The following is a 13,562-nucleotide window of genomic DNA, read 5'->3' on the forward strand; positions in this document are numbered from 1 at the left end:
CTGAACCCAAACGGAAACCTTTTTCAAATTTTGCACACAAATAAAATAATCTTGTTTCACAAATGTCTACAATATGAACACATAAGGTATCAAAAGCACAGTAAAAAAAAAATCACCATTGAGTATCTAGGCACATTCACTTTATCGGAAATACAAAATAAAGATACTTTTGGACCCAAAACAGGGTAGAATCTATAGGGGTACTTGAGTGATATCAAGAACAATTATGTCTCGTCTAAATGTTACATATTGCTGCTTTTGATGTGGATATATACAAGGGCCTTTTACGAAATTGTTAGTGGGTGGGCCACCTCCCGAACTGGACCATTATGACACTATCGAAACGTAGCGCCAGCATCGGTTGGAGCGTAGCTCAGCAAGTTTTTAAAAAAAAAAAAAGTTTTTTAAGAAAAATGCCTTCTCCAGATTGCCGAAAATGGTACATTGCGAGCCCTGTAAGTTGCTGTAAGAACATTTTAATTAGGAAGTGGAACTCTCAAGGGCAAATCTGCCCCCCCCCCCCCTACGACCCTGTACTTGACGTTAGTAAACTTAACACAAATTAAGCATTTTGTGAACATATGTACATAACTAGTAAACTAAAACTTGAGGTATGTTGATTAACATATTTATTTATATCAACAACATTACTAGCAGCTTAGGACCCAGTTTTAGCACCATATTTAGAATGCTTCAAAAATCCTATGAAATATATAGTTATTTCAAGAACACTTAAAACTAGCATGAGTGGCATTGCTAACCAAACTGAACGCACAATATAATTTACAGGTAGTGTTATATTACTTATACGAAATAATGAAGCATACTTCAAAATGTGAAAAATAATATACTGGAAAGGAGATTAGTGAATGCTGTTGGCTTTCATTATCTGCTGGCTCATTATATAGCCACAGAGTTATATGGGCGCTGTTCCTCATTAAATTTACGCTTCAAGTGAAATCTGTTATTCTTACGTATCCCATGATTTAAAAACTTCAGCCAAGACAAGGTAAACAGAGTCAACCCTCTTTTGCACCCAAGTATTTAAGACATGGTAGACTGTATCCAATAGAAAGGACACCACAACCGGAGCAGATTAGAATTTGTCCTATTGACGTCAATTAAAGATCATTTCGATTCATAGAGAATACATAGATTCGTCGATAACATGATTGGTTCCTAAATAGTTTAATAAAGACACCTTAGTATTCAATACAAGGACAATTCATTAGCGTGAATATGATTTTTTTTATGATTTTATCTTTCAATTTGTTAGTATCACGTCCAAATCCGTGTCCACGCTTTGAGACTTCCTTGTTCTGTTATCTACGGACGCTGTTAAGTAGCAGTTTTAATGGAAGTCTTCCGTATGATATAAGTATTTATCACGTAATGAAATTAACCAATCAATTTAGTGAATGATTAGTAGTACCGAAGATGGAAACAATGTTTTACTGTACATTGTAAATTCCCCGAGGCAGTATCTGTAGTTACCCGTTAGTAGGTGAAAGTCATTGTCAACTTGTAATTCAGACAACAGCAGGTCTCTGTAGAAGACGAGACGCCATCCTCAAGATGTACTGTTATCAATTTTATTCGTTACTTCGAGTTTCATTTTTCCTTTGGACAGCCGGCTTTCTCGATTCAAGTAGAACGGTAAGTGTATAAAATTTGATATATTCTTTGACGTTTCCATCATGTTTCATTGAAAATTTTAGATACTTATTCTCATCAAGAGAGTGCAGTTTATTTTAATCTACTGACAGACTGTTAATACTTTTTAGTTGCTAGTTGTCACTTCTTATTATACTGAAATAAGCAATAAATATAGAGAAAGTTAAAAAAAAATGACTATTCAAGTATAATATTATCAAATGGGTTTAACAATAATTCACACTGAATTAAAATAAAACTTTTTTTAAATAGATGCTTCGTAAGAAAAGAAATTATCATATGGTGTGCAAATATCTGACATCTTCATAACCACAAAAACTCACTAATCATTATTCCCTTAGTACAAAGCATATCAATACACATTGACAGCTAATGAAATTAAATAAAATCTAATTAAGTTTATTTAAATATTGCTAACAACTGGCGTATGCTGTAACAGTTGGAATATATATGAAATTTTTTAATTTAGTGCAACGTTCAACTTGACTGAGCACAGAAAATAATTTTATTTGTAAAGATTGTGAACTTTTAAATCCAGAGGTTGTATTCCTTCTCCAGATTTAGTTTCCATATTTAAATGCACAACTAATCTGAACTCAATTTATTTCCATTGTCAAAGTAAACAAAAAGCGATTTTGTTTTTCGGTTGAATCACAAAATTGAGTTACAAAAATAACAACAAAAACTTGAACTGAGCGTTTTCAAAACTTTCACTTATTCAAAAAATTTAATTTTAATTTTATTTTAATACGAATGAAATTACAAATTAAATGTAATACTGAAATTAGCAATAAATTTAGAGACAGTTTAAATACTAACTATTCAAGTATGATATTATCAAAAGGGTTTAACAATAATTTACACTGAATTAAAAAAAATAGCAATAAATTTAGAAGAAGTTTAAAAAATAACTATTTAGGTATAATATTCTCAAAGGGTTTTAATAATTATTCACACTGAATTAAAATAGATCTGTTTTTTTTTAAATAGATGCTTCGTAAGTGAAAAAATTATTATATGGTGTACAAATATCTGACATATTCATAACCATAAAACTCACAACTCAGTATTTCCCTAGTACAAAGCATATCAATACACATTGAAATGTACAGATTTGGAACTTTTAAATCCAGAGGTTGTATTCCTTCTCCAGGTTTAGTATCTATATTTAATGCACAACTAATCTGAACTCAATTTATTTCCATTGTCAAAGTAAACGGAAAGCGATTTTGTTTTCATAACTTTCACTTATTCATAACTTTAAATTATTATTTTATTTTATTTTAATGCGAATGAAATTAAAAATTCACAATTGAGTTGTTTACTCCCAGTTTTAACGATCGCTTAGATTACAACCGGGCTTTTGAAGTTTCAATGTGATTTAATTTTTTTTTTTCAAAAGATTGAAACAACTTATTTTTGAAGAAAAAAATGTTAGGTAAAGTTTTGGTACATATGAGCAAATAATATAAATGTGGAGACTGACTAAAGATATATGAATTTTTCAAACAAAAGTTTTGAAAGAACCATTGTTTTGTTCCATAGTTAATTGCACGGTGGAAAAAAAAATATGTTTAATGTTACTCCACACGCGGTAGGGTAAAATCAATTGCAAATATTCATATTGTCTTCAAAGTATTATTTAATAAAGTTGAATCGAACTTTTCGGAAATAGTTATTTGTTAAAGCTTTTCATCGTTCTGCCCAGATCCATGTCAATCTATCCACTTTTACCGCTTACACGCTATCTAAAACATATTTGTTGTAAATTTCTTGTTAGTCAGTAGAGAGCTGTGACATCTGCTTCATAAACAGCGTCATCAATTTAGAATACCTTAAAATAAACCTTTTTTCCCCTTACATAAATGATTTTGTCATTTCGCATGGTATCGGTCGACTAAACAATTTTTATTTTCAAACCTTGAATTTATGGAAAAAGTACCTGCAAATTTGATATCCAAATAAACCATTTACTTCTCAAGGATTGTTTCATTGATTGGCCATAAAATGTCCAGGTAAAGTTTTTTTGATAAATCATCTGTGCATCATAGTAATATTATAGTACATCATAGTGATAAACGAAAATTACATTACAATTGGTAAACCGGGACTTTAAAATAAAATTAGGGACGACGTATGGAAAATACATCACCAAAAATTGCTATACATATATTGCTTGATTTTCAAAAGAAAAGATCTTCACTTTTGTAGTGAAACGTTTCGTAGATTGTGTTTACATACCAAATATTTTCCTAAATAACATAACTGTATCTATATTTAATAGTTAGTACTGGGGTCAGTCTGTCATTCTCTTTTAAATAACACAATAATTTTGTCTTCTTGTGTCAAATAAGCTGCTGAATAAATTTACAATTAATAGTAACTTTTAATTTAATAAGTCTTAATGTGCAATTTCACCTAGAGAAATGTGAAATGGTTACTTTCTTTTACAACTTTACCTTTGTATTTTGTGCTGATTGTTGTAACTAACTTTTTAAACACTATTTAAAAGATAGACTGTCCTTTAGGAGAAACAGAAGGATGCAGCGAATATTATATAAATTCATTAAAATGTGTTACCAGACAACTCAGTAATAAATAAAGAATCGGAGGAGTCTTCAATCATAAAGTGAACGATTAACGTGTTTAAATATACTGTGTACCATTGTAGATCGAACCGAAATCAACACCATTCTACATAATGATAGTTGACGATCAAAAATATACAATATTTATAGTAGTTACATTCTGGTGAGTTAAAGCAAACTATGTCAGTTAATGTTAAATTATTAGAATAATCACTTTTTCACTAAATTTGTTGATGGTGCTAACTAGCACCAAAATATATATGACTTATTTTAGGATTAACTGAAAGCAAAAGGAGAATGATTTATGGGACTGTAAATTGCCAAGATCCTTCGTTTCATAATGTCCAGATCAAAATTTAGGCAAAATATCTTGCTACTGAATCTATTGTTCCGAATATGGTTCAAACAAAATGTTGCATCAAGTTTAGAACTTAGATTGTTCTATCTCGATGAGCTATACATTTCTTGGCAGATATTTTGTATCCGGCAATGTCTATGCCTGTCTCTTCGAACTGATGTTGTCAAACTGTAAATCTCTAAAAATTAACTGAAAGAAACGGTAAGTCACCGGTTAGAAATGATTGAATTCAACTACAATTAAAATATTTAGCTGCTTAAACAATATACCTAGCATACTCGATCCATTTAATCGTTGTAACATTTTTTTTCTTGAGTCATAGATATCATTTTGATATCCATATATCTAACTTAAACAAAAAGTGTACCAATTTATGTTGACTGTCTTTATACATAAAACAAGTACACACGTATAGCCAAGAACTTTAGCTATTATATGAACGTTTGGATATTGATAATATTTGTTTTACTAACACGGCCGAACTAATAATTTGACAGGTTGCTTCATGAAACCGAGTGTGTTATAGTAAATAGTTTGTATGAAACTACAATGAAGAATTGCAGCTTCAGCTTCATCAACTTTGCCAAACAGGAAGGGTCTGGTTTTGGCATGTGTGCTTATTTAGATCCGTTAAATTATTATGACAGTGTAGAGGATATTTGTTTTTACAGGGAAGTTAAATCGTCGGATGCAAAGTGGATACACGGTTTGATATATGTTTGGTGTAGTCTTGTTAATCAATTGTTAGACAATGATACCGAAAATAACACACAGCACACCATTGTAATATATCTAGAAATGAGCATATAACAGTATTCGCCGCATATATATAGTTGTCTTAATTTGAGTAAATATTGAGTATTTAAGGAATTGTAATCTGAGCTATATTTAATTTAAAATTATAAATTAACAATCATTTCACTTCATTCTATCCCTATTCAAAGTAAACTCAATTTGACAACCGGGGCGATAACATGCCATTTGTCCGAGTTCCTATCTGTTTTATGTTGAAGAATCATTCATTTAAATTTGATAAAACTGAACTATTTTCATTATTACAAGGGTTTCTTTGCTCTTAAAGTTACATAGCGTCCAATTCCTGAGGAGTGATGTCGTTAGAAATATCGCTTGTTTGGATTATTGTATTGTCTGTTTGTTTGGTAGACTGCAGAAGCTGGGACAAGTGATGCCGCTAACAGTGACGATGGGCCAAGTGAGTGTTTATGCCTTAACTCCTTACCATTGAATCAGATTATAATAACATGTACATTTTGTTTCATTCATTCATTTCCCATGCTTATTGTAGAATTAGTGAGGAAACCATGAGTAATATTTCCACAAGAAGCAAAACTTAGGTATTACCTTTTCGAATGAAACAAAGGATTACACTGACACCATTTTTGGCATAATGTTAAAGCATTTAAAACATAGCTAGGAAAACGAAATGTTTGTATTAGGAGTTATCTCTCACTAATGTTCTTTAACCATATGTGATTGGTACATGTCTTTGAGAGAATGACAAATAGTTACAAAATACAGCCTTTGAACGTCAAAGTTTCACAAACTTCCTTTTTCTCTCACTCCATTGTTTATTAAAAAAGGTTCACAAACTACTTATTTGGAATTATTTCAGCCATGCAGAGCTCATGTTTCCCATGCCAGTAGTGTAGATAGATACCTTTTTTTCAAAGTCACCATATTTGTGTTTTAATTGCCTCTTGGAAGTAAGTCAACTAATATTGAAGACATTGATCACATTAGTTCGATATGTGGTAGTATTATTATTTTTATTAAGTGTATGATAACAGTAAAATATGGTATTTATTCCGTCTTAAGCAAGGCTCTTCAGCATTTTTCTTCTATCAACAATCGAGTTACCCGAGAGATTGCAAGTTTGACGCCATAACTCATGTCAGATATGTCTGTTGAAGTGTAAAATACGTAATGATCCGCATTTTTCAGAGATTTTTAGCGATACTACGGGTGTGAAGTCTTTCGAATAGCGGAAATTCAGACCGTGTTGTTATTACATATGTAAACCATTGAAAACGCAAAATCAACAAATAATGAGGACAAATATATTTTTGATTCCATCACATCATAGGTCAATCATCATTTTTCTTCTATCAACAATCGACTTATCCGAGAGATTGCAGAGAAGTCCAGGAGCAATGTTCATCTCATAACTCTACCGGTGTCTTCATGATCAAACCAGATGGCTATTTAGAACCTTTTGAGGTTTACTGTGATAGTACAGATATATCTGGTGGATGGACGGTAGGTGTATCTTCGATTAGCACTGCTTCCGTTCCACGTTACACTCAATATGTCAACATGTATGGTTAATGTACAATGTCCGGAGAAACAGTGACCTCATACTTCATAAATATGTATCTATTGGTGTGGGTGTGTATTGCCAATTAATAACTCTCGAGTAGTACTCTGGAATCATAAACAGAAATTGTAACCGTACATGACTAGACCTATTATGTTTTGTTTCATAATAGTCCTTCGAAAATTCCTATGTTAAATCATCCTCTTGGTTCTTCATGTTTTAAAACTTAGAAATAAATAGTCAAGAAATGTTCAATGTTACAGTTTCCTGTTTGGTCAAACTTATCTACAGTTACTTGTAAACCTTTATTATATCAAAAGCTTACTTTCAATGTGATTGTAAACAGTTTCCAATCAATCCGTCTAATTATTCATCAGGTTATTCAACGACGTATTGACGGGTCCATCGACTTTGGTCGTGACTGGGATAGCTACAAGACTGGCTTCGGGTTTTTATCTCGGGAATTTTGGCTCGGTAATGAGAAGCTCTCTTTCTTGACTAATCAGAAGAAGTATCAACTGGTTATTGACATGACAACATCAAATGGTTCCCTAATTCGTGTTTCTTACGATCATTTTCGAATCAGTGACGCCTTCAGCTACTTCAAGTTAGTAAACCTCGGACAGTATTCTGGGGAGACCGGTGAGTATTATGTTACTGTTAAAGGTTGAAGATAACTTAAGATGTAACTAGTTAGACAGAATGTTTAAAATGACAATTGTATTCCAGTTAAGAATGTATGTAGACTATGTACCTGAGACAGCTTTTGCAAGTTCTTGGAAAAATATTCTCCGTATTTAATGTTCAAGCTTGCACGACCATTGCTCATCAACATCTCCATAAAACTTATCTAAGTGTTTTCAATCAATTCACTGTATTCACACAGATGTTGTCACATTGTGTCCAACAAACATGGCCTATACAAACTGCAGTACCGCTTGTCAACGAACTTGTGAAGCTCCAGGGATATGTCAGGATGACGTCTGTACGGAAGTTGAAGCCTGTGTTTGTCGCGATGGATACTTTTTGTTGGGATCAGACTGTGTACCTCGTGAACAATGTGGATGTTACGAATCAGAAGGGCAAACAATCATTCCAGTAAGTCATCTGAGAGTATTATTCCGAACGCCAATGGTTTTTCTACATTTGCAGGGTCATATCGTTACACTTCAATAATTCCAGCGAGTTTTACTCATTGGGTGACATTCATATATCAGTGGCGTGGCGTTTTAAATATATAAAAATTGAATTGTTGTCTACTTTCTTCGAATTCAGTGTTGTGTTTGCATGTTAGAATGTTATTTTATGTTTAACTCTTTATTAGTTTTTATTCGTAATATCTAATGTTAGGATCTATCTGTCTATTGATCAGTGAGAAAAATGCAACATCCTACACACTAAGGTGATATTAATTATGTCACGATGTGTTCCAATCAAATCGTACACATAAATAAATGATAGGGAGGGGCAGTGGTAAAACTAGGTATTGCATAGTTTGTGCTTAATGACAGGCATTGATAACTCTTTGAGTACATATTTTGGTCTTCAGGAAGGCGAGTTCAATGTGAATCCTAGATGTACAAGAAAGGGTGTTTGTACCAACGGACAAATCAGCTGGGATGAAACTTACGCTTGTAGTCCTAATGCGGTTTGTGACGTTAGGAACGACATAAGACGATGTTATTGTACTGGAGGTTACAGAGGTGATGGTGAAGTATGCGAGAGACCTCCTAAAGATTGTCAGGAAATTTATGAGGATGGAACCAGTGACGACGGTATTTACAGAATCGAACCAACCGGCTGGACCGGAGAGGCATTTGAGGTCTACTGTAACATGACTGACGGAGGAGGATGGACGGTAAGAGAAATAAATCGTTATTGAATGCGACAATATCCCAGTGGTGTAAATGATATGATGTTATTATCCGCTGTTCAAGTCACTTCGGTAGCTACAAAGTACATTCAAAGTAACGGTTGTTGTAACGTGTGATACCTCCTTAGTTAATTACAGTTCGCAAAATACATATAAATTACTGAAAAAGCGACTAATGTTAACTTGTACCATGACAATTGCACATGGAGCTCTAGTTATTTGAACTTCTGTCATAGGTCAATTGTTGTGCGCTTAATGTTTTGAAATCTTCTTACAGGTCTTCCAACGCCGTGTTGATGGAACTGAGGATTTCTACCTAGAATGGAACAGCTACAAGCAAGGCTTTGGACACATTGATCACGAGTTTTGGCTAGGAAATGATAAGCTGTATTACTTGACCAATCAAAAGAGATATGAAATCAGGATTGATCTTGTGAATAAAGAAGGGGCTCCGTACTACGCAAAATTTGACTTTTTCAGGATAAATGACGAAAGCGACAACTATCGATTATCCGGTGTTGGAACCTACAGTGGAACCGCAGGTTTGTCAACCTCGATTTCATTTCGTTATTTTCGAGTCTGGTTCGTGTTGCAATATTTTATTAAAAACCAAACAAATGTAACACATTACACACGCACATTATCAATAAAGAATTCTTTTACAGTGACCCACACGGGTTTTATATCAATTGACCTGTGGGGCTACTCATAAAATGGTGACAGAGAGGAACTCAAATAAGCCAGACTGCAATTAACAGCTTATAAAATATCAAAAATAAGGATGGGACATGAAAATACATTCACAATAATCTATAGTACCCTGGGAGAATCCTACACAGACTGAGGTAGTTACCTCTACCCTAAGCCCAAGTTATATGAATTAGTATCGGTATAGGCCTGTACAATTAAGCAATATCTATAAGTTATGTAATACTTCTCGCACTTTTGTATCTCTACTTGTAGCTAACTGTGGTCACCAAATATAAACTACATAAACTGAATATTGTTCAGATTATTTTAAGGCAAGTTTAGGTATCATAATGTTGCGATTCTCCGAGCCCATTGATGAAATTAGCAAACCTTGCGTTATATTTCATAAAATATACAATCTGTTAACGACTATGTTATTCACTCTAGTTTCTTCAAGAGCTCAAAATCATGTTTATCTGCCCTGTTCCTAAAATCCTTGGAAGTTATATTAAAACTCTTGATCTCTTTCGTGTAGTTTCAATGTCAGTTATTAGTTCACCCAAGGAGCTGTGCTCTACTAAGTTAATCTTCAGGATTGTGTCAACCTGTTAAGACGGTAATAAGTGATTAAAATAACCCTTGTTAGAAACAAGGCACTAAATGTTGGCTTAACAGTGCCGAACTCAACTTATAAAAACACCTTAGTCGTTATCAAGGGAGGAAAATAGGTGAATTTTTTTCTATGATACCAACATTCCTTTCGATGAACCAACAACAGATGAAAACAAATGAAAACAGTAATATTATTACTCGCCAGTAATATTGTTACTGGCCAGATATAAGTAAACAAATTGTAACTATTCGGTGTAAATAAATGAAATATGGTGGAGAGCAACGTTTCAGCAAATGACTGACATGATGTTTAGTATGAAGGATATCAAATAAAAATAAAATAAAAGTATATCACCTTTGTCATAAAGAAAAAAATGAATTTTCATAAAATACCACCCCTACTCACCTTCTACCCAAAATCAGAAAATTATAAAAGCTAGTCACTACATTTTTTTTACATAATCCATGTAACTACTTTTTATAATTACATACGTATAATAATATAAGCATCAACATCAAAAGCAACAACACGAGAAACTTTTAATTATCGGAGGTACTCACCTTCCTAACGTTATCTTTAAAACGAAATTTAAATAATGCTGCCAATTTACTGCTCTCTTATTGTGTTAAGGTAATTGTACCACTTCTTTAGATTTTGTGTTTTTTTTTTCTCTTTACAGATGATCAGAGCACTCCCGATGGTATTTCTCTAACGTATCACAGGAACCAACAGTTCTCAACAAAGGACCGAGACAATGATGCTTATAGTGGTAACTGTGCGACTTATTATCTTGGTGCATGGTGGTTCAAAGACTGTTATTATTCTAATCTGAACGGTCGCTACGGGCATAGTTACTTTTATTGGTATTACCTCCCCGGAAGCAATATTTACCTCCAATTTGTAGAGATGAAAATTCGTCCAGTCTAAAGAAAGATGAATTGCGATCAACATAATTACCCTTAACTCTGGACAAAAGGATTCCCTTATGCGACTCTGAAAGATGGAACTTTTTTGTTTGAAAAAAAAGGATCTTAATCTATTCGATCAAAGATATCTTTGGAATGTTCTGCATTCCAGCAACTTGAGCATGACTGTCATGCTTTCATGTTTTTCATGAAGTTCATACATTCATATCAATATATTCCGGTTATTTCACGTTTGCTTCATTTCGATATACATTAACAAGACCGTTGATATTTAGATTATCATCATCGTGGTTCTCACCATTTTAGCAAAGACTATCAGCGTTACATGTAATGTAACTTGACGTATATCAGTATAAAAAGTCATAGAGAAATAGTTGATTCTTGTTTTTTATAAATTACTTTGGCGTCCTTCCCGAGTTATTTAACGTTCTTATTGCTTCACTTCTTTGGAAGGTGACGATGAGGGTGGAGTGGGGGTAGGGGTGGGGCGCAATTGATTTACAGTAAAGGAGTGATGGGGGTAAACCTGTTCGCCCTATCGACGATTCGAGCAGCCGTGTTTTGGATCCTTTGCAATCTCGATAGTTGGGATGTAGCTGCACCAAATAAAAGAGAATTGCCATAATCAAGCCTACTCGAGATGACAGCATGAATAAGTTTTTCAATAGCAGGCCTATCGAAATATTTCCTAAGTTGCCCCACCTGCCTAATATGAAACATTGTCGACTTACATGTGTGGTTCACTTGCTGATCCATAGCAAGGTGAGTGTCCATATATACACCGAGATAGCGGACTACCGGAACAGAGTTTACGATATTGTCACCAATTCTTAAAGGAACCTTGTTTGATCCCAAAACATCACCTACTTTTTTCATCTCTTAACTTAAGATAGTTATTGGACATCTATAGCCTGACTTCCTGAATGCATGAATCTATCTTAGGTACAGCTAACTTGAGATGTTTAGATCAAAGACAACATTAAGTTGTGTGTCATCAGCATACACCATATAGGTAATATCATAAGAACTAATAGTGTTTCATGGCGAAGAGGTATATAGAGAAAGAGAACAGGACCGAGAATTGATCCGTGAGGTACCACATGGTAGAGATCATGAGTAATATACCTATTGCGTGACATTTGGGATAAATTGCGATCGACTTTCCAGTTAAGATCTAAACCAGCTCAAAGCGACTCCGGAGAAGCCGAAATAAACCCCCATATATATTATATTCAACAACAAAAGATTACGTGAAATATAAAGTGTGAAATACTACAACTTCAGTATCTTTCCATTTTGAACAATTTCTAGGCAACAACTCAAACCGCCATCCTTTTTTCTTCTGCAAATTTGTAAAGAAAACTAAATATTACATGTGCGAAACAAGATTTCCCCAATTTGAATGCGTATGTCGAGGTGGTACTAAAAGTAAAAAATTCCCACATTTTACCGTTTGCACCGACATAGTTTATTATTGAGAGTTTTATTTCAATTGTTGACGTTTTTAATGAGAATACCGAGAATAAACATTTTGAAGACTAGAGTTTCTCACCTCACCAACCGATATTGAAAATTGTGCAAAATGGCATATACCGTTTTACCGCAGTTTTACCCCGTGTTTTACTCTCCAAGGAAAGGAGCTTTCTAAGCTTCCGTCCTTACATGCACTAAAGTCTCAATGTGTGTATGCCAAATTTTAACTTCGACCTTTCCCACTGCCTTAAAGTTCAGTGAAAATAGCACCTTTCTATGCACTTTTCATATAAATATTCATTATTTTTATTGGGTTATCTGTCGTTAAATATTTTGAGCTGAATAAAATTCGCCAGATTGATTAACGAGTCCGTAGATTCTACAAACTTCAATCAAAATGTGCAAGCCCCGCCCAGCAGATCATGAGCCAATCAAATCCCTCTGTTTTGTTCACGACCGTTTGGCGGCTTAGGCTTATAGAGGTCTTGTACATGACGTCATTCACTGGTTTTCACACCACGTGATCAATTTTGCTGGAGTGAAAAATAGCTTCTTCTCACACTGACTTACTATGTAGCCCTAAATTCAAACGATGATTTCTAAATGACTGGTGAATATATTGAGTAAACCTTGCCATATGTTATTCTACAAAACTTAAACAAACCCCCAAAATATATATAATTTGAATCTTTTTGCAAATGAAGAAAAACGAGCAAAATAAAATAAAATTAGCCTATTGAACGTAACGATATAGAGAGGCTCTCTTTCCCTCCAGTCACTGAGCATGATTCAGGCTATGTCCCAAAATATGACGTCACTGCAACACCTCTATAGGAATACTTTCAATTTCGTGGCGAGCCTGTGTTAGGTTTCTTCCCTTAAACAGTATGAATCTTTTGGTCTTACCGATGTAGCTTGCAAAATTGTGTTATTTCTTTCCATTGTAATGAATAAAGAGGTATTTTTAGACGTTTCCTCCGTGGAATTGGGCCAAAAAAGTAGACGGTACGAGAACATAGGTTACGTTTGTGT

General features: G+C 33.8%; 1 protein-coding gene across 1 annotated transcript; it reads left to right on the top strand.

Annotated features, from left to right (window-relative positions):
• Positions 1 to 1,499: 1,499 nt before the first annotated feature.
• Positions 1,500 to 11,172, top strand: LOC139974005 (uncharacterized). The gene is made up of 8 exons (XM_071980917.1): positions 1,500 to 1,656; positions 5,785 to 5,833; positions 6,725 to 6,897; positions 7,333 to 7,597; positions 7,842 to 8,053; positions 8,505 to 8,813; positions 9,106 to 9,370; positions 10,811 to 11,172. Exons 1-8 carry the CDS (start codon positions 1,576 to 1,578, stop codon positions 11,056 to 11,058), a joined length of 1,602 nt encoding a protein of 533 aa, XP_071837018.1. The 5' UTR covers positions 1,500 to 1,575; the 3' UTR covers positions 11,059 to 11,172.
• Positions 11,173 to 13,562: the final 2,390 nt, after the last annotated feature.

The sequence above is a fragment of the Apostichopus japonicus genome, chromosome 9 (genome assembly GCF_037975245.1).
Source record: "Apostichopus japonicus isolate 1M-3 chromosome 9, ASM3797524v1, whole genome shotgun sequence".
Lineage (NCBI taxonomy): Eukaryota > Metazoa > Echinodermata > Holothuroidea > Aspidochirotida > Stichopodidae > Apostichopus > Apostichopus japonicus.